Below are 27,638 nucleotides of genomic sequence, written 5' to 3' on the forward strand. Positions count from 1 at the left end.
CGAACTGGGACGCCGTGAGCGTGCGTCAGCTTCTCGTTGCCGCCACCGTGGCGCTGTTCGACCACGTGGTTTGGTTCGTCCGCCGAAAACTAGTTCGTCAGCAGAGACTATATGCTCGCGAATTTAATGTTCTTGAGGCGAAAAGTTGGTGAGCTTAAGCGTTCGTCAGCGGAGGTTTTACTGTACGTATTTTGGTGTTGAAATACCAAAAGGTTCCATAATACAATTTGTACAAAGAGCTAGCATAGTTGTGCTACTGCATTATTTAAGCTAGTAAATACGATTGGGGAGTCTCCTGTGAAGGTGGTTTGCTTGCGTTGAATAATCTCACTACTTTAAACACTATTATACAATAACCGTATAATTAGAATTGTGTAGAAGCATGGCGTTGATGCTTTATGATCCTCGCTATGTTTTAGGTGCTTGACTGCCATCTTGGCCCAATTTGAGTTTTTCTATCAATAATCTTGGCCTGGCTCAGCCCCAATCTCCCACGAATGATGGGGGTTCACTGGATCTGAATTTCCTTGAATGCACCCGTGTGGTACCAATGTGTATTCTCAAGGCAACAATGGAGCCCATCAACATTTATCAGCCATGACAACTTCTATCCAGTGCCAATTTCCTCAGTGGAGCATATTAAATGGGTATATATCACTGTATCAAATAAATAAAAAAGAAAACCCGGAGTGATGTTTTTCCTGACATTCAGTGATGTTCCATCTGTTGTGTTGCACGAAATGCATTTCTCACGAATGCCAAGCGTGTCCTTCAAAAGAAACAAGAAAGCAGCCGCAGTGGAATTTGTTTAAATGGAAATAATATATTTGTATCTTTACAGACACAGGAATTTCATACAATACATTCTGCTCTTTTACGTTCATCTCCGGACTGAACGGCCGTGGCACAGAAAATGTATCTCAGCCAGCATTGGGCCGATACCCTTGTAACGATTTGGTCAAATCATTTTGTTTGTTTTAACAAACATGAAAAGCCAATACGAGTTAATCAGTGACATCTTAAAACAAAATCTGCATTTCAGACAGCTCACTTTTTGGAACACGGCGTGCACACAAGCATTTCAAGAAGTTAACCACAGTAACACAAACAAACAACAAAAGACGCCGCCTCAGCTTTGACAACAAGCGACAGAGCGTGTAGTGACACTGCTATCTATCGACGACAAGATTTTCCCTCGTTGAGGCTGGTTATTCATTTAGGGGGTTAAAAAAAACAAAACAAACACCCAAAAACAAGGCCATGAATAAACCATCAACTGCGGATTTTGAGGCTCTCCTGAGCTGAGGCCTCGGTTAGTAACGCGTCATTCTCGTGTGACATCTTGCGTGACAGCACTTCAATCTCGACGGTCTTGTGCGACTGTTGAGGCAGTTCTTTCCGAAAAGTAGCACTTCAGAAGCATTCGAACATCCAAAGTTCCGCTAGAATACTGCATTCATTGGAAGTTGGAGATGGCGCAGGAAAACAGCGGAATTGTGGCAAATAAGCTGCGAGGAGAGCTGCCTGAATGTCGACCTCTATAAAAACCATGAGCTAGATTTGTATACCATATTCACACCGCAAACTGCAAGCCGCTGATAGCAAATTCATCAGCGGCTCATGACGATAGCAGGTGTGAGTGATGAGGGCGGCTTTCAGAGAGGGTCTGCGGGTGCTTGGAAAGCAGGATTAGTGAGTCAATTCTCATGAGCCGAACAATCTCCCTGTGTTGCTGGAGGGAATGAAAGGGTCACAGCTGATGAAAATGAGAAAGGATGGAAGGAGAAAAAAAAAACAACTTGCCCCCGGGCACTTTTCACAAATCAAACTAATAGTTTGTATCACTGGCTGGAGATGATGATGAAAAAAACAAAACAAAAAGCCATTGAATTTGTCATGACTTGCTATTTATTAATGAGGGAAAAAAAAAATCTGTTTCTGAGGTCGGCACTTACTTTTTTTTTTAAAACACATTTATATATATATATATATATATATATATATATATATATATATATATATATATATATATATATATATATATATATATATATATATATATATATATATATATATATATATATATATATATATATATATATATATATATATATATATATATATATATATATATATATATATATATATATATATATATATATATATATATATATATATATATATATATATATATATATATATATATATATATATATATATATATATATATATATATATATATATATATATATATATATATATATATATATATATATATATATATATATATATATATATATATATATATATATATATATATATATATATATATATATATATATATATATATATATATATATATATATATATATATATATATATACATATTCACGATTACGTCATGTATCCCATCAGTTGCTGGAGTACCGTATTTTCCGCACTATAAGGCGCTTCGGAGTATAAGGCGCAACTTCAATGAATCTCCGAGTTTAAAACTGTTTTTTATATAGGGCACACCGCATGGAATAGAAGCGACAAGAGTGGCTGAGGTTGTGTTATGCATCCACTAGATGGAGCTACGTTAAAAGGAATATAATACAATGCAGCTAGATTTATATAGTGCTTTCACATCCACTGCAGCTGTAACAAAGCGCTTTACAGAACATTTAAAAGATTACGTCCAAGAAATCTGAATATCGATCCATATATAAGACGCATCGGACTATAAGGCGCACTGTCAGTTTGGGGGAAAAGTGAATGCTTTTAGGTGTGCCCTATCGTGCCGAAAATACGGTATATCACTAAAAATGGATGCAGAGCTCCCAAGTGATAGAAATTCCCTTCCTGAACAATTTATCAAAAAATAAAGGCAGGACGGCAAACATTTTAGGGATACTGTCCATTTTCCTGACAAGTTTTCAGGGACCGAAATACAAACAAATAATTTGAAAAAAAATTACTCACTATTAGCTACACCTCAACGAGCCGCGGTCGTTTGGGTTCCAACAAGTATCATGAGTGTAAAGTATGACAGCAAAGACACATTGCATTGTCACAGCGTTTATGATAAATAAAGTTGTCTTCAACACGCAGTCGTCATCTGTGAATTATTGGATTGTATTAACGTATTACACATCGTAGTTGGCAGCCATTTTATTGGAAACGGTTGCAACAAACTACCGTTATAACATAGATTCGCTATTTCCCTCGAGTTACATTGTAGCGAGGTTTGATGGATGGACATCATAAATAAAAATTGTTATTTTAAGCACTTCTAACTCCCCTCATGCCTCCCCCCCCCCAAAAAAAAATGAATTGATCAGAATAAAATGCTTCACATCAAAGGCCTTGAACTAACAACGTTGATCAGCGCATGAGTGGCTCCGCTCTCATCAGTCACTCGCTAGATCAAGAGCTGTACATCCCGCCGTCTGACATCCGCATGCTTCACATTCCACAACAATCTCGGCGTGTTGGCCTTGTGGCCGCCGATGCTATCATTTCGAATATCTACAACTAGCGTCGCTGAAAAACAGACGGAATTTAGTGGATTTCAAGAGAAAGGTGGAATGTTTTTTTTTTCAGGTTGTACTCCAGACAGGCATGATGAATGGATCTACTGATTTTGGACCATGAAAACTTGGGTCGAGCAAATATATTTTAGTTACGGATGTCCGTCACAAACAAGGTTTGACCACTTTTTAGCAACATGTTCAAATAATTACAGCGACAACGTCCGATTTACCATTCGGCAAACGTAGGCAGTGACTTGGGCCCCCGATATTTGCAGGGACCGATGGATACCAAAGTTATCAACCTTTTTCAGAGTGAGCAATGTGCCGAACTGAGAACGGCAAGCGCCAGACGCGCTTGCCAGTAGTAGCGCCGCAGTCAGTGTCAGCCGAGGAGGATGCGGTGAAGGAGTGGAGAGTGACACAGGCGAGTTATAGTATTAAAACGGTTGAAATAGTACGCAACATTCAATGTTGATCAATTTGCAGAAAAAAAGCATTGAGATGCTTCAGGTGTTAGGTAATCATCGAGAAGGATTTGAAGGACTTGATAGCTAGCTCTGAAGACAGAATTTCTCAAATGCACATTTTTTTTGTCCATCCATCCATCCATTTTCTGATCCACTGATCCTTTCGAGGGTCGCGGGCATGCTTGAGCCTATCCCAGGTGTCTTTGGGCAGCAGGCGGGGTACACCCTGAACTGCTTGCTCGCCAATCGCAGGGCACACAGCGACGAACAAACATTTGCGCTCACACTCACACCTGAGGACGATTTAGAGTGCCCCATTAACCTACCATACACGTTTTTGGAATAGGGGGACGGGACTGGAGTACCCGGAGAAAACCCACGCAGGCACGGGGAGAACTCCACACAGGAAGGGGTGCCAGAATCGAACCCTGCACCTTCTTCACTGTGAGGCCAACTCGCAAACCGGTCGACCACCATGCTGAACTAAAATACTTGGTCTGATACATGTACAGTACTTATGGAAATGCATTCAGTGACGTGACCGGGTTTGTCTTGGGGCCCCCCGCAAATGACTACTAGTTGTGCCCCTGGACAACATGATGACTGAACAATTTAGCAGCATTTTTTTTTTTGTTAGAAAAATTCTTTGAGGGGGGGAAAAAAAGATCTAACATTGCTTTTCAAATGAATTTACAATAAGCCAACGATTACGAGTTAATTTTCCCCGAGGACAATTCTTTGAAGGCGCAGCACTAGTCTGCACTGTGGATTAAAAAGTAATCCTTTGATAACATTTGCTTTTGCGAGATTAAGCAGCGTTTCCAAGAAACTGGATTGAGGTTGGTTGCGGTGATGACATGCGGGTAGATTTATTGTTTGCGATTAAGGTGCTGGTTGCTTGGGGCTCTTGAAAACAACTCGACAAGCGTGTGATGCGGCAATGTGAGTTGCAGGCTGACATTTGACCTCCGACGTAGCCTTGGTTGGCGCTAACCAGCATGACGCCACAAACCAAGCAAAACAAAAGTTGAAGAAATGTTTCCCCTCTATGTGCTTCTCTGAAAGATAAGTAGCAACACATTATTGGGGAATGAATTAAATTCAGGGTATCTTTTGAAAATGGTTTGTGCGGGTCGGGTTTGTCTTCTATTTGACCATACACAGTGAGAGAGTTCATTGGACAGTGGTTTCCTCTACTTATGAAATTAATTGGTTCTGGAAGAAATTTCTTAACTAGAAAATGTAAGTAGAGACGCATGTAAATGCCCCCCAAAATTCAGACATACATGTTTTAGAAAGCATAATAAATCCATCAAAATATGTAACCAATACAAGTTACAATTCGATTATTGCACAATAAATGAGATTTGTGCATAATGTAAAAAACAAAGAATCGAATAAAGAATAAAAATGGTGGTCATTTAACTTTTAAGTGCGTCCTCACTGTTTTTTTTTTGCCCTCTTTAGTCCATGTTCTCTCTCAGAGGTGGTTTTTGCCTGCCGTTTTGTCAAGAACTGATCCAAGGACGTTTGCTTTTGTCAGCTTTTAACAATCCTTCGAAAATGTCCAAGGCAAACATCAGCATCGTGAGCGATCGCCCGACTGGTGAACCTTTTTCTGGGTGATTCACGTTTACGTAAAACTATCGGAACACTTCCTGGGGAAATGACCAGGACACTGCATCGACACCCAACTATCTATCTACACACAGGCACCTACGGTAGAGGTCCCTCTTAGCCAATGAGATGCCAGGAAGATGCCAGGTAATAGCCAATGGCAGAGCAGCTATAAGTATGTTGCGTTCAGGAAACTCGGTGCTACGAGGAGCAGTCCAGACTGCATTTTTACCTTTTGTATCTTGAAATTTCTTTCGTAACAAGAGGCAATATTTTCCTGTTGAGGCGTTTCATAACTTGAAAATTTCGTATGAAGCGACGTTTGTAAGTAGAGGTACCACTGTATCTGGTCAGGCAATGTTTTCTTGTATCTGCCTCAAGACTTGTGCTGCTGGAAGAGCATATTTTCCATTTAACTTAAAAAAAAGTCATATTCTCCCCAGCGGTTGTTATTGAGCATATTTCAAAAAAGAAAGTACTTTTCAGATACTTTTATGTGGGAGTGCGAGTCAAAAACAGAACAAAGAAGAAACGATAGTGTCCGTTTTGCCGGGAGACATCCCTTGCAAGGAGACTCGTACCAAATCCAGCCAAGAAAGTGTTTCAGTTTTGACAGATTAATCCTATTATGTGTACAAATATATTAGTTCACACGGGCAGCCGAGGGGGTCGTATTTATCTGGCGCCGCGAATGTTAGAACTCTGCATATGGCATCATTGAGAAATAACCTTTGCAACTGAGGATAACCGTACAGCTATTCATAATCTTGGTGGAGGAGGCGGGCACCTGATAAGCAAAATAAACAAAAAGGGAATATTAAATGTGTTGCTAAAAATGCTAAAATGGTACGTTTGAATCGGAAAAACGGGTCTGCTTATGGAATACTAGAATTGAGAATAGTCTGATGAGGCGAGGCGAAATGAGTGAGTCATATTCCAAACATGACAGCCAATCAAAGAAAAAGTGTTTTGGAATCATCATTTTGAGGAACCAAAATGTGCTCACATCCATCGACTTCCAAAAAAACATCCCACGATCCCGAAATGACATATTCTCGCAGTTGATGGCTTTTGTAAACAATGTCCGCATCCTGTCTGCTTCGCTTCGTGGTCACACAGCAAATTCCAAGCGTAGCGAATAGTATCACGAAAAAAAAAAACCCAGGTCACATCGCTAAAATGTCGCAATAATGTAAACGGGAGGAAGTTCTGCTGTATGGACCTGCAAGCGAATAAAAGAGCCCCAACATACACAAACTGGAACAAAACTGGTGTTGGTTCTCAATTTTATGAACTATGTGGACAAGACAGCAGCCTGCAACACGCTAGCATGTCGATGAGGCTACTTCAAAGGCACACCTCGATCACATTATCGGTGCGACCGTCACTCAACAACAAACAAAAAAAAAAAAAGGGAGAAAATATTGAGCAGAAGCAACCACAGACAAGCGTCGGCACCGCTGGTTTGTTCCGCCGCAGGATTAATTTGCCAGATTCACAAACGACCAAAAGTCTCCAAGTGTGAACGCACCTTTACTCGAGATAAATGGGACTTACTTGACCAATGATGATCTTACTTTCAAATCTAATTAAGGAAGCCACAATGTGAGATGGCGACCAACACCCGAGGGAGCTTCCTGCTTTCATCACCTGCCGCACTCACGGTAAGAAGATTAAAAAGAAGGCAATTACACAACGAGCTAACTCAGCTGTAAGGGCTACGATGCTGACACTGTCGCTTCTTTCTCTGTGTGTCAGTGCAGGTATCAGACACGGTGCCCCCCCCCCCCCAAAAAAGTGTTGTCTTGGTGTTGGCTTTAAATTGAACATCAAACATCAATTTTCATCCGTTCTTCGAGAATGACCCAATCTTCATTGTTGTCCAAATTTACTTTGCAAAGCCAAAGAGCCAAACAGCTAACCTAGGCAGAATTCACAGATGTCCGAGAAATCTGAGAAGAAAAGGTGAGTCATCGAAGCACAACTGCAAATGCATTAGCACGCTCGGAGTGCTTCGGCGAAGGCAGCAATCCATCGCCCGCAGGTGTTTGTTTTGCTGCGAAAGCACTCATTTTCACAACCACACCTCGGTGTTAAGCCCTAAAGGTCTTATTGAAAAACATTCAACTCCGTCTATTTTAATACCTCAATGTAATGTGGCTCGAAACCGTTAGCTCTACACTAAAGGTGACAAGCAGCGTTGCTGCGCTCCTCCGTGAGAAGACTGAAACGGCGCTAAATGATCCGAACGCCACGAGACAAATGAAAATGAACGTTGGGAAACCAATGGCACACATGCATAGGATTATTCTGAATGAATAAGGATAAAAAGCTTAAATTGTAACAAGTAGCCACACGAATGCAAATGTGCCATCAGTACCAACAGCTCGTAGTGTGTTCACTCTAAACACACAGTGACTTTTCCAGAGTGAAGCAAAAAAAAAAAAAAAAAAAAAAAAAAAGTTTGAGGACAAACTTCACTTGACACAACTGCAGAGTGACCTCGTCAAAAGCCTTGAACGCTGGCGCAAAACTCCACTCTTGTCTATGTTCTTCACCCCTTTGAATTGGTGGGTTAAAGGTCGCGGCTCCACATCGACAGCGAGTTCGGACGAAAAGAACGCGCCTCAAGTGCGGACAGGTTAAAGTCTCCCAACGGCCCGACCGTTAAGCAGGTGACTGGGGGGGGGGGGGCTCACTATCAGATCAAGCCGCTGTGGACACACGAGCGAGTTATTCAACAAGCGAGGAAAAAAAAAAGCAGGTGGAAACACCCTTCTGGGAAATAATGACCCACCGCTGCATTTCCATTTCGAAAAGAGGACTGAAAATCATCACTTTATGCTCCCGTCTAATGCGGCGGCCGCCGCAGTCGTTTCCACTCACCGCACTTCGTCTGCTCCCTGTCTGACTTCATCCCCTGAGAGGGGGGTTCTCCAAAGGATTCCAGGTTAAGGCAGTCGTCTGCCAAGGCCCTTGACGATGCGCAAAATCCTTTTTAAAAACCAAAAGAAAGAAAGAAAATCTTTAACAGCCCACACTTGGCTCGCAAGTGCTTATCGTGGCATTGACTCCAGGAAATATCCAGTATCCAGGTGCTGCCGCCGCGGTGTTTCCTCTTAGTGTCCCTTGCCGCGCCTCGCTCATTCCAACAGTGGACCGAGCTTAGCGGGGTTGTCGCTATTTTGCCCATGTTGCTCGAACATACGCTGAGAGAGACGCGCGTACGCAAACAAGGGCGGAGCCAAGTCAAGGTGTCGGCTTTCAGACAGGTGAGTGTGAATGCAGGCTCGCCACGGCGGGCTGCTCGGCAGCACGCCTGGCAGCTGTTGACTTGCCTCGGGGGTCTACCGGTACACAAACAATATGCGACTCATCCGCGGATTTGAAGCACAAGACGTGCTCGACGCAGAATGTCGTCATCTTTTGGTGGGTACAAATATAACTCACTTTTTTTCGACGAGAGATTGTCGCAGTTCTGTTTTCGACTGTATCGACTTTCCTCAACCCAATTCCTCTTTGTGAGTCCATTATTTGCACACAAAGTGCAGCACGCCAGTGTAAGGTGAAAGCACAAATATGGTTGAAGTTGCCTTCATCGCGTTTGCAATTTTTTTTTTTTTTAAACTAAAAATATGGAAACTAAAAATGTTGGCCAAGTTTGAAATAAAGTAATGTTGTAATCTGTGTTTTATGCTTCAGGTTTCAAGTGGCATCAAATTAAAGTCAATCGTAACTTTGTACATTCAAGTACAATATCGGTAGTCTCCAGAGCACTTGGTCCTTCTTGTGCGGAGCGCATATTTGGCTTTTTAATGACGTTTAGATTGAATGTGTGCAGATGAGCGTTCATTCTACAAGATGCATCGCACGCATATCCGATTTATATCCCCATACAAAAGAGGGCCAGGCCAGATTTGAAAAAAAAAAATTGTACTGAAAGTATTCACATTGCAGATGGGCAAAAATCCATCCATCCATTTTCTGTTCTGCTTTATCTTCACAAGGGTCATGGTGGGTGCTGGAGCCTATCCCAGCCGTCTTCGGGCAGTAGGCAGGGGACACCCTGAACCGTTTGCCAGCCACTTGCAGGGCACACACAGACAAACAACCATCCACACTCACACTCACACCTAGGGACAATTTGGAGTGTTCAATCAGCCTGCCATGCATGTTTTTGGAACGTGGGAGGAAACCGGAGTACCCGCAGAAAACCCACGTAGGCACAGGGTCAACATGCAAACCCCAAACGGAGAGGCCGGAGCTGGAATTGAACCCAGCACCTCTGCACTGTGAGGTCGACGCGCTAACCACTGGACCAGCCGGGCCGCGTGGGCAAAAATAAATACATAAATAAATCGCAATTTCGCTGCAGTGTGACTATTGCCTAAGAGTTGATGCCGAAAATGTATATTTGAAATAGCGGTTTCATGTAACGGGTAAATTTGTGTGATTTCATGACATGTCACGGGATTGCTCATTTAAGTTTTTATTTAATGAATTTAATTTCATTGATGAAACTTATCGGTGTCAATGTGATGAAAATGAACCAAACTCATATCACATATCACAACCTTGAAACGTTTCTCTTTATTTATTGTTATTATTTTTTAATGTAATATCCCTGTCCTCCGAATATCATTAGTTGTCTATTGTGCTGATGCATAATGTCCCAACTGACGAAAAAGAATAGTCACAGGATGATAGCGGCAATTTTCTAGGGCTATCTGAGAGGATGAATGGGAGGTTTGGCGTTCCGGTCACGCGTGTTAACAGTGTAAGTGGACTCTGACAACGTAAGCGGAACACCAATCTCAGTTTACTCATAAGAAGTTTTTAAGGCAATGTTAAGAGGAAGAAGAATTGCGGTTATAAGGCGAGCCAGAAATTGTTTCCAAGGGAGCTGAAGTGCATTGGCCTTGTACTCGATATTTTTGAATTGCAAGAAGGAGAAACTGGAGAAAAGGCGTAATTGTGTCATTCATCATGTCGCCCTGTGTGATGGAAAGCTACTTAATAAATGCGCTGGCCGTCCCGGCGTTTGGTGGAGTTCACAAACGGCTTCAATCACAAATCCTTTACGAAATAGTCGTTCTGTTTGTTTTTTGACTTGTGCTCTTACTAAATCTGTCAAGCAATGACATTTTTAAAAAATTAATTAAGCGTGCAGTTTTCCGTAATTATTTGCGATGAATCAAATTTATCTACTTCTACTTCCGCTATGAAACTCGTAACAGGTATTTCCATCCGTCCATCCTTCAGTTGAAAAGAATCTTGGAATTAATGTAGAATCATCAAATTAAATTCATTTCATCGGTGACGACAATTCTTTTTCAATTAGCCAACAAAAAGCTCAAAAGTGACTCAGCATTATCGGCATCTTTCTTACAGTCGTCGTATGGAGACAATTCTCAAAACGTCTCGCTTCGAGGTTTTCGTTATCCGCCCCCGAGCGTCACACTCAGGCAGTGTTAATTGGCAGGCGAGGCCCCGCGGAGGTAACTGGAGCAGGGTCTTCTGCTCTCAGACAATACGCCCAAGACGCGCAACTAATACGGTATTTCAATGTGGCTTTGCAAAGTGTGCAAATTATTTCCGATGTGTCCAACGAGCCGTTCTGCAATTTAAAACGGCAACGGAAAACGACCTCGCGGCCCTTCTTTGTCCGTCTTCGCGCCGGCGACTCTCGATGACCGATTACAAAGTGAGCAGGGGTGAGCTGTCGCAGGAAGTCAATCAAACTGCTTTAACTATGCTAAATTGCTTTTAATACTTTCCATCATTGAAATTCATCTCCAGTTAACGTTTAGCTGTGACGGCCCGAGCTTTGACTCTTCATAAGCAATGCTGGGGTAGTGTAATATATTACATTTAGACAGTAACGAAGTAATACAACCATTTACTAATTAAAATTGTTAATAATGTTCCAGTTATTTATTCCTGTAACGCAATGGAATTTTGGGACCACAAGACAAAATCACCAAAAGTATAGTAGAAAGCGATCCATGAGATAATTTACAATAAAAGTTGTTAAAGAGCCCGTAACATGCAAAAATCATTATTATTATTTATTTATTTACATTTTTATTTATTGATTATTTTTAGCCAACGGGACACCCGACGAGTATCCTGGAAAGAGGCGCTGCGAGTGGCGACCTCGGCCTCGGCGACTTTTCGACTATTTACTGCACGGGTGTCAAAGTCAAGGCCCGGGGGCCAGATCTGGCCCGCCACCTCATTTTATGTGGCCCGCGAAAGCAAATCAAGCATGTCAAGTTCCATAATGCTCGCGAAAGTCTGAACCAACATTTCAAATCGTCTTTTGTAATCCACAATAACAGTCATTATTCTTGACGTCTGATTTTCAAACTAGTTATTCATCAATTTATTGTGCGCTGTGTTTGTAATATGTGGAGGGGATTAAATATTTATATGATTCCCCAAAATTCATAACAGCCCTCCAAGGGAAACCGTAACTACAATGTGGCCCGCGACAAAAATGAGTTGGGCACCCCTGATTTATTGTTTTTGTGGTACCTCAACTGACACGTCATTTGCTTTCGCGGGCCACATAAATTGACCTGGCGGACCGGACCTGGCCCCCAGGCCTTGAGTTTGACACATGTGACATAAAATGTCTACTCTCTGAGGCATTGTTTCTGATGCCCTCTTATTACAGTATTTTCAAAAATGCTCAGCACAGTTTTGCTGGAAAATGTGCCGCTCTGCTTGTTTTGTCTGTTGGCAACGCAGTTTGTGAATCGCCGCATGACCAGAGACAAGAAACTTGTCAGCAAGCTCCTCACTCCCCCTCCTTTCATAACTTGCACAATGTACTTTTTTTTCCCCCTCGCATGGGATCTACGGTGGATTTACTACATAAGTCTTGAGGATGTCCATTCCTCTCCCATGACCTCTGTCTCACCCTGCAGCTCTTCGCGATGTTACCTCAGGCAAAGCGCATAAATGGTCGTGTGGGTCAGCAATAAAACGTCAACTTGAAATCTTTAAACATGTGTACAAGCATATGCTGTCGCCCCCCCCAAAAAAAAATATTCGCCACATTTGCACTTCTTGTCCCAACCTTTCATGGGGTCAAGGATTCTCTTCCCAATCAGTGCAATGAATTCAAAGCACAGTAGCTTGATAAATGAGGGTTTTACCACAATTGCATTTCCTTTTTTTTTTCTTTTTCGTCCTTTTCACACATCACCTGAAACCCACTCAGAAGATGACATTGAAGAGGCACACAAGCAAAAAGGAGACACTGCAAAATGACCATGGTGAACATCATCAACAACAACAATAGAGTTGTTTTTCCTTGCCAGTCCATAGGGTCATAATTACATGGTAGAACGCCTAAGCAAGCCTTTGTGTAGGAGTATATCGGTGAAGCTATTACTGACACATGGAAATGACTGTGGAGATGCTTGGATATTGTTGATAGTGGCAATTTAAAGTTTGCACTCGGCGGCTCAGGGGGCATCCACGGGGAAAGGTGTTTTGGGAAAATCCACACAAGTACTGTGTGTGTCAACGGCAAGTCAAAGTCGAACAGATTTCAATGAGGGGTGTAGCTTCGAAATGTGACCAATTTGAACAATTGTAAATGATTGAATGGAACTAATGTTGTCCACAGCGTTTCCTCGAATGTGTTGTAGACCAAATCAGCCAATAAGCGGGCTCATTTTGAAACAGGAAACACTCCCTTGGGAACGCTTCAAAATGTGACCAATTTGAACATTGTAAATTATTTAATGGAACTAATGTTGTCCACAGCGTTTCCTCAAATGCGTTGTAGACCAAATGAGCCAATAAGGGGGCTCATTTTGAAACAGGAAACACTCCCTTGGGAAGCAAAACTCACCCAAGAAGTTCAAAGATTTGCAGCTAAAAGAGGAGTTGGCAGGATTTAAATTGCGAGCAAGATTTGATTGCAGCCTAATCTTAAACCCTTTCGCAATGTCAAGAATGCCGAGTCGCGTCTCGTGAATTCGTCAAGTACGGTCTTCCTAAGAACGTACTCGGCAAGTCCTTTTAATAATTGGAGTGGCTGTGCCCGAGTGATTTTTGCCCACATCACATCAAATGATTGACACTTTGTCCACCGCAGCTTTTGCATCTGATTAGCTGTTTTTCTTCCGGCGCGGTAGTTACTTAAAAAAAAATTGGCAGAGGATAGAGCCTAGGAAAAAAAAAATGTGCAGAGCAATACCTTTGTCCAGGGAGGCATCAGGAGAGTTGAAGTCCATCAGACTGCTGATTTCACTTGTGTAGCACAGGTCAGTGGAGGGAGTCTTCTGCCTCGTGTGCAGAGGTGTATCTGGAACAAAAACAAATAACGTACGTTATAAAAAAAAAAATAAAAATGACGTCAATCAATTTTTCGGCAACAGCTTCAAGACATGAAGCAGTAGGACATCAGAGACCGTGCATCACACTACATCAGTCACCTATGGAGGACAGCATTCCTCTTAACAGACCTTTCACTCCACATTGTACGCTACCCCCCCCCCCCCGAGAAGCTTGTTCAGCATTTACTGCAGGCCTTGAATGCAACATCATGAAAAACAGCCAAAACTCAGCACAGTCACGCAAATATTAGCATTTTTATGACTCCAGTTTGATTGGCTTCTGATGAGGTTCAGTGGCTTTAACATAGTTTCCTGTAACCACCAGTGAGAGTATAACAAATGCATTGCTCCAGGCCAGTTCCCTAAAGTGTCCATGAAATCGCAGCGAGCGCAGTCAGCGTTTGTTGTTCATCTCAATAAAAATGAGCAAGACCATTCCAAATGTAGGTTTTGTCCATGCGAACATCACATTTTAATAGAATCCATCCCGGACGGACACCCATTTTTGGGACAGAAGACAGCGGACGAGAATTATTTCATTTTTTGTTTTTATGTTTTGTTTTGTTTTGGTTTTACAAAGGACAAACTAAGCAAGGATCCAATTGGGTTTTCGCCCGTCCCTTTAATCGTCCATAATCGGGTTAAGTATGTGGTCCTGGTAGGCAAAATAACAAGGCCAGACTGTAGCCAAACACTATTTTCTTAACAGGCTATTAAACAGCACAACTTTTTTCATCTCAACAATATTTTTGGAGGAAAACTGCCATCTAGTGTACAGTCAGAGAACATAACAAAGTGCCTGCGGACACCCATTTCACTAACAATCAATGCAGCCGGTTAAGAAAGCTGGCTGCGTTCTATGTCTACCGGTGCCCACTCACCAAGATTTTTATCTCCCCCGCCCACCACCCACCCATTTGAGGCACGGATTTCTAAAAGTAAAGTTTCTATTATTATCATCGTATTTAATCATAGTAGCTATTTTGGTGTTGTGAAATACTCATGTTGCGCTGCTTATCACTCAGACATTAAAAATATGAAGAAACAGTGATGTGTTTTGTGTTAGTGATGGCCAGTCTTATCGATCCGAACAGCCGCGTTACTGAAAATAAACTTCGGTACACAGGCGTATATGCGAGGAATACGTCAAAGTGCCCATCTCTGCTGCTTATATAGTAACCACTGAAAGCTTTATTGGCGGAGGGATGCTTTCACTGGGATGCTGACTTGTTTGTTGCATGGCGGTGAGGACATGCAATATGATTAGTATTCATTTATTACATAGCCAAAAAAAAAACAAAAAAAAAGATTTACAAAACAACACAGCCCCCTTCCTTTTCTCTAGTACGCGCCCTCATCACCCCACCATTACTAGCCTACCCACTATCAAGCTTTTAGGAAGCCATTAGTGGTTGAACTCCATGTAATAATTACAAGCCCATGTGGCTGCGGGGGAAAGCAAAGGGTCAAGGGGCGGTGCGGCCTTTTTCGCAAGATTAGTCATCACACTTGCGATAATGGATTCCATTAGGCAACAAATAACAGCCTCGCTCTGTGTCCAGCTTCAAGTGATTGGTTTGAGCATATCAGCTGCTCATACGATATGAAGAAAGTAACAGCTCACAAAAACAGCCATTCATTTCGAAATACTCAACGGACATCTGGTACTGTATATATTGGTGCTGCAAATGCTGATATGTCATACGTATTGTTCAGCTTTGAAAGCTCTTTCAAAGATTCCCTATGGCGCTGTCAAGATCAATTTTAAGCTTTTCCGTAACGTGTTTGTGTGTGTGTGTGTGTGTGTGTGTATCTATACACACACACAGACAGAGAGTTTGATAAGAAATTTCACTAGCTAAAATAGATAAGCTAGCTAGCTAGATAAGCTAGCTAGATAAATTAGCTAGTTAGCTAGCGATAGATAGATAGATAGATAGATAGATAGATAGATAGATAGATAGATCGATAGACAGATAGATAGATAGATAGAATTAATCAATTAATTAATTACGGTAATTAGTTAATCAATTTTTTAATTGGGTAAAATATGTTTTAAGTTATATTGATTCATTTTACAGTTGGCTATATTAAGTGTTGATGAACTCTCTCCAATATCCCTTTTCCACTGAACAAGTTGCCACAGATCTTTGTTTTGTTTTGGAATGGCATTGACAGAATCAGCAAAGAAGTGAACAACTGCAGCAGCAGCAAAAGAAAGAATTTGAGTTTAATACAATAAAAAAGAGTTGACGTGCTGAACTAAGATTAGGTGTGTTCATTGTGGTCTTTTCGAGCAGAGTATTTTCAGATGATTTTTAGTTATGGTAAATCTAAACAAAGCGTAAGAATAATCAATTGATTGATTCAAACACTGCGTATATCTCCATTTGTCTTTCTCCACTGACTATGTGGCCCATGACAGCAAATCATGTGTGTCTACTTGCATGATCCTTGCTAAAATCTGAAACAAAAAGTCAAATTGTCATATGTCATGAATAACCTTGCGATTTTGCAATACTTTTGTTACCCTGTTTTCACTCCTTTGAACAATAATTGAACAGACTATTTTTCTGTAGTTGACTTGACTGATTTCAAAACTTGTAATCCACGTAATAATGTGTACAAGTAATAATGCGATGAGACGATGAAGCATTTTTGTGGTTTCAAGTCATAACGGCCCTGTGAAGGAAGACGTAAATCCAAAGTGGCTTGTAACAAAAATTAGTTTGGGGCACCCGGTGTACAGTGTATATATTTTGTGGGCGCATGAACACTGATCGGACCAATGGGAATGACGTTTCTGCCTCTATTAGTTTCACATTAGGATAAAAATAACACAATAAATTAGCAATGACGTAAATCTAAACAAAGCGTAAGAATAATCAATTGATTGATTCAAACACTGCGTATATCTCCATTTGTCTTTCTCCACTGACTATGTGGCCCATGACAGCAAATCATGTGTGTCTACTTGCATGATCCTTGCTAAAATCTGAAACAAAAAGTCAAATTGTCATATGTCATGAATAACCTTGCGATTTTGCAATACTTTTGTTACCCTGTTTTCACTCCTTTGAACAATAATTGAACAGACTATTTTTCTGTAGTTGACTTATTTCAAAACTTGTAATCCACGTAATAATGTGTACAAGTAATAATGCGATGAGACGATGAAGCATTTTTGTGGTTTCAAGTCATAACGGCCCTGTGAAGGAAGACGTAAATCCAAAGTGGCTTGTAACAAAAATTAGTTTGGGGCACCCGGTGTACAGTGTATATATTTTGTGGGCGCATGAACACTGATCGGACCAATGGGAATGACGTTTCTGCCTCTATTAGTTTCACATTAGGATAAAAATAACACAATAAATTAGCAATGACATTGAACAAAGAGCAGTAAGAGGACTCTGATGCTCGATTAAAATGTTGAACGATTCAATAAAAGCGGTACTTTATATTGAAGCCCTTGCACTAGTTCCCAGTGTGCCACACTCACAGAGTTCAAAATTAGAACACTAATTTAAAGGTAAATCGAGTATTTACAGCTGCGAAGAACCTGACTTGACATGATTCCGAGATAAAATGTCTCCCATTTGACGCTGCTAAAGGAAATGATTGAAATGAATTACTCCAGTGCTCATGAACCGCCTGTCCCCTTGAATGCTTTCGTCTGACTCCATCACCTCTCCTCCTTCCTCATTTTCTCGGTGACTTTTTTTTTTTAATGGTGTTCCCCAAAGCGCTTCTTACAACTGTGCCAGGCAAATTTTTATCTGCAGGAAAAAGCGGTGGGTGGAACAAAAGAAGGCCCTAATGACTAGTGGAGGTGATTAAGGACTGAATGGGCGCAATTGCGGGGACCTTCGCTGAGCTGCCCGCGTTCTTCAAGTCGGTCTGTTATTCGCAGATAGGCGGTGCTTTGCGAACGCCTGCCACGCGCCTTTAATTGCACCAACATCCCCTGGACCGCAGGCTGCCGGACTTGAGATAACGCAAACGAATTCATGCATTAATCACATCCACCTGTCCCAAGACCCCAATTTAAGGGTCCCTCTAAATATACAGCACATAATAATGGTCCAGGAAGTGTGATTGAGGCGGGTCTCTGCTAGTTAACATTTGCCACCTACGCCAACTGTCTCCGATCTGAATTCATATTGTAATGAAGGATGTAATACCGCGGCTACGCTTTGTGTGAAGGCTGAGGATGGAAAAAAAAAAATGACAATGAGAAATGACAATGAGAAATGACAATGAGAAATGACAATGAGAAATGACAATGAGAAATGACAATGAGAAATGACAATGAGAAATGACAATGAGAAATGACAATGAGAAGGCGTTCGCCGCCGTGCAAATGTCCTTATTATCGTCACGCTCCAAGGTAAATAATGTCACCACTCGATCAAGAGTTTTCAAATGTACTTTTGAATAGATTTTTGACAGCCAGGGGACAGATTCTTGAACAGAATCCAAATTAAACAAACTTGTGAGAACACCGACTTCAATATCTTCTTTGTTCCTCCAATCAAAGTAGCCAAGGAAACTAAACGTGTGTCCATATTAAAAGCTCAACAAATGGTATGCTGGTATCTACTACTGTGTGTGTTTAGAGATCAATACCGCTTTATGAGCAAACAGGTGTGTCAAGTCAAATGAGCAAATGACATGGCAAATCATATTACAGCACCTCTGTGGCTTATTTAGTCCGGCGACTTCATTAGATATCCGCTTACATTGATACTCATTTTCCACACGCACCACAAACAAATCCATCATTGGCGAGTCACAGAGTGAGCAAACTTAATTATTGGATTGATGAATCAGAACGAATAATGTTATTCATGCGGCATTGATTTATTTGGTGATGAAGTGAGTCCTTGAAGGAATTGTGGTGAAGTAAAGTCAACTGCAACCGGCAGTCCTACTTTGACTCAATCTAAACTAGCCTGTGACCCGAACAAGAACAGCAACATGACATCACTAATGGGAAGGTAAGAATACATCACGAGAGAAACAACAGAGACACAGGAGTTCAAAACATTCCGATTCTCTTTCCCACTTTCATCATCGGCACTTGAAACACGTTCTGTGCCAACATATCGGCAGCGATGGGAGTGATGTGGGCGAACACCTGTGAGTGTACTTTGGCAGTGTTGCCATTGACAACCACTTTACGCTGGAGCCATCTTCTCTGGCCTCTTCAGCATCGGAGCCCTGATCTCTGAGAGCGAGTGCGTGACAATTAAAGTGCATCTCTGGCGTGCCCATATGCTGCAAGAAGACGAAAATAACACCCCCTCCACCCCCAAAAGGCTAACAAAGTAGGTAAAGGATGATTGGTGTCATCAAGCATCTCACCATTTGATGTTGTTTCAAAGTTTACATGTAGCCAAAACTCTTGGAAGAGCAATTTTTCAGTCTAGTTGAAGTTTCTAGTTTGAATCGTTCATTCACACACACACACACACACACACACACACACACACACACACACACACACACACACACACACACACACACACACACACACCTCTCGACTGGTTAGCACGTCACCCTCACAGTGCAGAGGTACAGGATTTGATTCCAGGCCTTCCAGTGTAGAGTTTGCATGTTCTCTCTGTGCCTGTGTGGGTTTTCTCTGGGTATTCCGGTTTCCTCTTACATTCCAAAAACATGCATGGCAAGTGGAAGACTCTTAATCAGGGGTGTCAAACTAATTTTTGTCGCGGGCCACATTGTAGTTACCGTTTCCCTTGGAGGGCCATTATGAATTTTTGCAAACCATATAAATGTTTAATCACCTCCACATATTCCATACACAGCGCACAACAAATTGATGGATAACGTTTTAAAATCAGAAGTCAAGAATAATGACTGTTATTGTGGCTTATATATGACAATTTGAAATTTTGGTTCAGACTTTAGCAAGCATCATGGAACTTGACATGCTCGATTTGCTTTCGCGGGCCACATAAAATGAGGTGGCGGACCAGATCAGGTCCCCGGGCCTTGAGTTTGACACCTGTGCTCTAAATTGTTCGTAAGTGTGATTGTGAGCACGAATGGTTGTTCATCTATGTGTGCCTTGTCATTGCATGGCAACCAGTTCAGGGTGTCGCCCGCCAACTGCCCGAAGATAGCTGGTAGTTTTAGAAAAATATGATGCACATTATTTTTTCTTCATGCATTGCCCAAGTATCGAATCAGGACTCGCTGTCGGCAGATGCTTAAAATCAAAGCGTGGTCAGGACCACCCGACTGATTATTGTTGTTGTTTTTTTTTCTTTTCTTGGTTAATTGGTGATACGCTGGGAAAACAGATGAATTCATACATCAAATCAAATACAAATTTCACCCGCAGGAAAAAAAAAATGATCAAGAAAGGAAAAAAATAATGCTTGCTGTGGGCTTTCAATACATCAAGCGAGGCAGCATGGTGTCAAAAATCTATTTTTTCTTTTCGGCTAATTGCTAAATGATTAGAGAAGCTCGACACATGAGGGATGAATGCAAATCTATATCTTTTCACTGCAGGAGCTAACTTGAGTTGGGGATTTTAATGCACTTTATGAAATCTAGACATCTGATATCATCCCCAAATACAGTTGTTTACAGCTTCGGCTTTTTGTACATCTATATTTATTGAGATGATTTCTTTCTGACAACTGCACGGGAAAAAAAGTCAAATCGTGCTGAAACTCCTTCCACTTCATCCCAAGTCTTTCATTTAGAAGAAAAAAAAAAAAAAAAAGAAAAACATTCAAAACGAGGACAAAAGTTGACAATCCACTTCCAGCTCAGCGCTGTGAAAAATAGCGAGCGTGTTCTGTTCTGCGACCCCCACGGTGACATCCGAGCAGAGAGAGTGAGTCAATGGCTTCAGATCAGGTTTGAGAAGAGTGGGTTGAGGTTGCATTCAACAAGGTACTTAAACTCTCACCGCCCCAGAGGAGGCTCAGTCGCCACTGCAGATAAGCGAGAAGCGGCAGATGGTGCAAAGGTAGAAATAGGGCGGGGGGGAAAAAGTGTCTGGGAAGTGGAAGTCGGAAAAAAAGCAATACCGTGCATAGAGTTAATCAAGGTATTGATTGTGGCCTGTGGAATATTGGTACGCTCCTTTTTAATGGCGATGGGAAGTTGGTAGCCATTAAAAGGTACTCATTGATTCGCCCGTCCATTTTTAACCGCTTATCTTTTTGAGGGTCACGTCTGAGCTGGATTCTATCCCGGCTGACATTGGGTGAGAGGTGGGCTACACACTGGACTGGTGGCTTTTCAGTCACAGGGCACAGAAAGACAATTCCTATCTGCTTTATCCTCACAAGGGTCGCAGGGGGTGCTGGAGCCTATCCCAGCTGTCTTCGGGCAGTAGGCGGGGGACACCCTGAACTGGTTGCCAGCCAATCATAGGGCACACAGAGACGAACAACCATCCGCTCTCACGCTCACACCTTGGGACAATTCACAGATTCTTTGCTGCAGCAGTGAAAATAAAATGTGTCTCCTTCCTGTGGCCAACAGCCACATGCTGTTTAACTGTCAAATATACAGTGAGTTGTTGTATGTTCCCCGAAGAGAATGTGGCCCATATCCTGATGGGGAACGGGGTGGAAATAAAGCTCAGATGAATGTTTGTTTGTTTGTTTGGTGGTTTTGTTTTCTTGGTCGTCAACTCAAGAGTACCTGCGGGGAAACCGATGTGTGAGCATTCCAACGAGGGCTGACTGATTTGGAAAAATCGAATCCATCTCATCCTGTTCAGCCAAGGCAGAGCTTAAAAAAAAAAAAAAACACATTTTTTTTTTAAACCTCTTCAGGGAGAGCGGTTACTACAGTGGGCAGCTTATTATGTTATCAGGTTACAGGGTGCGTGAATGAGTTAATTCTCTTTAAAGTTGAAACCACAAAAATACAACCAAATTATACGACATTACTGTTAAAAGCCATTTTTTTAAACCTCTTCAGGGAGAGCGGTTACTACAGTGGACAGCTTATTATGTTGTCATGTTACAGGGTGCGTGAATGAGTTAATTCCCTTTAAAGTTGAAACCACGAAAATACAACCAAATTATACGACATTACTGTTAAAAGAGTAAATGGCTTATGGATGCTTGAGATTTTCATAGCCACTAAGCAGAGGAAAAAAATACATATGAAAACTTCGTAGCGTTCGCTAACAATCCAGCTAAACTGAGCTCCTCCGCAACATACAAAGAGCTTCGTTTCTCTTTCAGGACGCATCACTTCAATATACTTCCGCGAGAAAATTACGACATTGCTGTCAGCCGTGCCTTTCACGCCACCTTGTGGCATGACTGAAAAGAACAACCAGGCACAGGTTTAAAAAAAAAAAAAACGGCTTATGGATGCTTGAGCTTTTTCATAGCCACTAAGCAGAGGAAAAACATACATATGAAAACTTCGTAGCGTTCGCTAACAACACAGCTAAACTGAGCTCCTCCGCAACATACAAAGTTTCTCTATCCGTACGCATCAATTCAATATACTTCGAGAAAATTACGACATTGCTGTCAGCCGTGCCTTCGACGCCACCTTGTGGCATGACTGAAAAGCACAACCAGGCACAGGTTAAAAAAAAAAAAAAAAAAGATGAGGATTGGTTCAATTGCGTTCTGTGAAAAAGGCAGGTCTCACTGTACATTGGCTCCCCCCCGACCGTTTTTATTTTCGCATGGTTTATTAAAAGAACAACAACAACAATCTCCAGCAATGCTCTATTAAGTTACAATGTGTGAATTTCCTTGACTCGTGAAATGGGTTTTGCGTTTTCACCTTCAGCAGTAACATTAAGTATGCCCGCCGTCATGCTGGTTCGTACGTCGTCATGGTTGTTCGCCGCTAATCTTTGGTCTCATTATGTATAGCGTGTGTCCTATCCAACAGGAGAAATATGCATAACAAGATTAATAATAGTAAATGTCCATCCTCCCCTTGTGCAGTGATTTTTTTAAATTGATATTCTCAAACAGTAATTTCTTACGTTACTCTGGTTTTGTATTCCATGTCTCAATGTGTTATCGAGCAAGAAAGTGCTTCGGGAAAATTCAACAGAGACACTGAATTATAGCTGACTGTCACAAAAGAAACACTCTTGCTCTCTCAAGGCCGTCTTTGTATGTTTAAAAGTGGGCAGATAATCCAGGGTCATTCGTATGGGTGGATGTGAGAACAATTCTACAAATGTGTTTAGTAGGTCATACAACGATATCGGTCTCTTTTTTATTTCATTGGAATGGACTTGCTGTGAAGTTAGCTACGTTGCCAATGAGGTAAAATACAATGACACTTTTGTGATCATCATCAGCATCAAAATAAAAAGTAATCCAAGTGACAACATCTAGAGTACAAGCGGTTTTACACAAACAGTTTTCTCCCTGGAGGAACAGCAAACCTGTAAGAAGGCAACTATGTAACAGCCTCAAAGTATATTTTGTAACTGCTGCGTTAGTTCAGTTACACATCCGAAGCACCAAACTTAAGTTTCAAGGTAAAGCGCTTCGGGCGAATATCACACTTGCAAGTCAACAGTGAATCACAAGAAATTGTCACATTTTTTTAAAATGCACCACAAATTAGTCATCCCAAACCTTGAACTTTGTTTTTTTTTTTTAGTATTTTTATACAAAAAAGTAGTCGACTGTTTTCTTGCAGCCCGCTTCTCATTTTGAGCAATTTAAGAACAGTGAGTAGAGAATGTTATTTCATCAAGAGGACAAGTTGAATTACAATATCATGAGTCAGTGATAATATATTGACTGAGGACTTCCACCACGGTGAGAAAATATCCAGAAAAGAGCACATTTGCAACCACTGCCTGAAAACGTACAATCTAGCATCACGATAAAATATCCATTCGATAGTTATCCGAACAATAGTTAGCACGTATCCCTAATTTTTGGTATAATACGAAACAACATTACTGGTAAATTAAATTTCCTGTCAAGGGAAAAATTGAGTTTTTACCAAATATAAAGGACGCAAAACCAAAAAGCTCTCCTCTGGAGATTTGGAGGTGGGAATGAAAATATGGTGAAAGGATTTTCTTCTGCCCTAACCATGCGTTTGAGATGAGAACATGACGTAGCCAGCGAGCTCAACAATCCTCCAATAAAAACACGAAGATGAAAGTCCACCGTTTGGTATTTTTATGGAAGTCTTTCTTGTAAAACTGTACACAAATAGAAACACAATACAAATGTTTGTCAGGGGTGTCAATTTATGCATCTGAAATGCTATTCGACACTCTTGTAACAGCCCTATTCTCTAACTTATTCAACAAATCTATGGTAAATATCTACAACGATGAATTGATGAAATACTTATATATGACGATAAATAACTTGTACAGCAAGGAGTGGTATATACAACTGTGTAAATGTACTTACAGATTGTGCCTGAATGTGTCAAAAGGAGGAGGATGGAAGTGGATGTTATCACACCTCTCCACTGTTTCACTCTTATGAATTAAAATGGCTACCCCACTGACTTTATGGGTGGTTCTAACTACTTCCACCACTAGGGGCACTGCACTGCACTGGAATACAATTACTGGGGGCAGAACAGATAAAAAAAAATTTAAAAAAATCATGTAAGTACTAATAACAATGACAAAAGAAGAGCTACATCATCATCCATTGCTAAGTGACAGTTAATATAGACACATGACCTTCCTCTTTTGTTTGTACTCCTAATAGGTGCCATCATTTATTCTTTTTTTTGGGGGGTGGGGGCAGATGGCATCTCCCGTGGTGGGGGACAAGAGCCAGCTGCTGTCCTAGTCTGAAGCATCGATTTGACCGTCATTGACAGGACAGTAAGTCCCAAGAGGATGACTCAGCTGGCCTACAAGCCCTCTGCATTAATAAACACTCCAATTAGAAAAAAAAAAAAATCTGTCTAGACGGTCATGCGGTTTCATGCCATTCTTTTCATTTGACTTGGTAGAAATGAGCTTGCCCGTTCCGGCGTAAACTTGATGCCTATATTTGTGATTTACTCCGGCCTATTTCTTGACTGCACCTTTATTGGATGACACGGCGATATCCTTTCTCGTCTTTAAATTGAACTCAATAGGGACCCCAGTAGCTGGAGAATAATTGTAAAGAGCTCCAACACACCTTTTGACGATTCAACAAAGGTGGCGAGGAGAGTATATTTGGCATTCTCCAAGCACCTGCCTCCACACACTTTGCAAGAGAATCCTAAATTAAAGGCTCTTTGCTGCCAGAATGTTTCCAAGCTTCTATCGACAAAAAAAGAATGTCTGAAGTTCCTGAACAAAATCTATCTTGCAGCATCATCCGTTTGCAAGAGTTTACCGTTGCACAAGCTCAGGGAGATGAAACAGTCGACAAAAATACTTGATGATGATGATGATGAGTAAGTTGGAAAGTACTTGTAAATATCTAAAAATGTGAACACCTTGTCAAGCGCAGACTAGTCCCATTCATCTGTTATATCCCTCAACTCAACTGTATTTTAGAGCACTTTAAAACAACCACCGCCGTATACAAAGTGCTGCACACTGAGCAAATATCATATGTACAACAATAAACCATAAAACAATAAATGAATAACGAAGACAGTGGAAAGCACAAAAACAGTCAAACTAAAATCAAGGCTCAGTCATGCTGAGTCAAAATCCAAAGAATGTATCGGGAGCCAGAGAAGTGATGCCAGAGTAGGAATGATGTGCTCCCTATTACGAGTACCAGTCAAGGGGCGAGCAGCAGCATTCTGGACCAACTGGAGATGCTTAATGGAGGACTGGCTGACTCCAAAGTAAATCCCGCTTGTCCTAATTAGCGTTGTGGATGAGCTGGGGCCTATCCCAGCTGATATTAGGAGAGGAGCAGGGTATGGTCAGTCAGCGGCAAGGCACATGGAAACAAACAGCCATTTTAGATTAGTGTTGGAGATCAGGACATCCCAAATTTAAAGTATTCCCAGTGGAAAACTCACACAAGCATGAGAAACGTGACACGGCAGAGCCTGAGCCGAGTTTCTGCTATTACAACTTGCACAACAGACCTACTCTGCTCGACAAAAATCATTGTGCACACGTAAAAAGAGCGTAATCTTCTCAGTCATGTCCAGCATTGTGTTCAGGGCAGGTACATCCTCCAATGCATGACTGTGTTGCACATTTTAAGCTCCAATATGACATAATACACGGTACCATCTGCGCTCTCACGACTCGGAAGAAAATCACGACCTTCAAGCCAATCGACAAATCACGGCTGCGCTATAATCCCCAGAGGCAACTTCTTTGTAAATGTACAATTCATTACAAACAACAAATAACGTGTGAGGGGAACCTGTAATCTAATTACAGCACAGCATCTCCACCAAAAACCTTTTTTTTCAGTGTATTTTTCAAAAACTGAAAAATGAAGAAAAATGAAAACCAGCCACCTTCGTTGAGATCATTTAGCAAATAATGAATCAGTGATTGTGATTTATATAAATTGATCGGTGGCTGGCATGGTAAATGATGAGCTTTTACAAAGACAAAATTCTCAATAGTCGTTGATAGTGTCAGAGATAATTCAATAATATGCTTCACAAAACGATTGTCACACTGACTACACCGCTGCAAACGAGAATGAGAATAACAATAACGAATGAATAAAAACGTAACATTAGCTTCGTGAGTGGACCAGTTTTTGTATTCGGCCGCAGTCGAACCGAATGTTTAGGACGACAAATGTCTCGGACTTCACTCTGATGAAGATGCCGGCCGGTGTTTGAAATTTGACGCCACATAAAGCTGACGTTAAACACTGACTCAATGAGACAAACACATTACTCAAAAGTGAGGAGAGGCAATCTGTCTCGATTTATAATATCCCTGCAATAGGAATGTGATTGAGTGTATGTGTGTGTGTGTGTGTGTGTATATATATATATATATATATATATATATATGTGTGTGTGTGTGTGTGTGTGTGTGTGTGTGTGTGTGTGAGATCTGATTGGCGAGGAAAGGGACAAAAAAAGAACAGCGCTCTGCCCAGCAGGATAATGGCCTCTCATCATCTGCCTCGTGACCATTAGCGACGTAAATAATGCATGTGACTTGGGACTGCTCACATCCGGCATCAGGTCAGCAAACGAGCCGCACCAGGAGGGAAATCACAACGCAAACATGTCAATTGTGGCAACCCGGCAGTTGAAAGTCAGCGCCTGCAGACTTGGGACGGATGAAAGAAGGATCTTCAAGTTGTGGTGTCAAAGCTAAGCGAGGGCGGATTAAAATGCGACCAAAGTTGAGAACATTAGCAGCTCATCCCAGCCCAAGGGGCAGGACTGAACATCATGTGTACCGCAAAGGTTTGACTCTATACATTTCAGGGACCGCACAGACTTCGAGCTGCTGCTGGCACCAAACTGGAAGCGTTGGACCACGGAATAATGACACACCCGCTGCGCCGACACGTTTCCGCTGAACCAAAAGTCAGAGTGACCCGGTGCTCTCTTCAAGCCCTCGGGAGAATTTCCTGTTTCAAGGATGATACGCAGCACTAGACATTTTCCTCCCACAATAGCTTATAGGGGGGGAAACCTAATCTTAAAAGACTTTGCTAAAATGGCCTGATGAGGAAGAAACACCGTGGAAACCGGATTAAAAAAAGAGAGAGACATGACCGGTTTTTATC

The 27,638-nt window shown here is 41.5% G+C and overlaps 1 protein-coding gene across 1 annotated transcript in view; it reads right to left on the reverse strand.

The window, feature by feature from the left end:
* The window catches only part of LOC109526590 (kazrin-A-like), a 100,024-nt gene that overhangs the window by 5,971 nt on the left and 66,415 nt on the right, over window positions 1–27,638 (reverse strand). Inside the window, exon 4 of the mRNA XM_019887957.1 lies at window positions 13,815–13,922. Coding sequence (XP_019743516.1) covers window positions 13,815–13,922 — 108 coding nt within the window. The remainder of the gene's footprint in view (window positions 1–13,814; window positions 13,923–27,638) is intronic.

Source organism: Hippocampus comes, unplaced genomic scaffold (genome assembly GCF_001891065.2).
Source record: "Hippocampus comes isolate QL1 unplaced genomic scaffold, H_comes_QL1_v1.1 scaffold14, whole genome shotgun sequence".
NCBI lineage: Eukaryota > Metazoa > Chordata > Actinopteri > Syngnathiformes > Syngnathidae > Hippocampus > Hippocampus comes.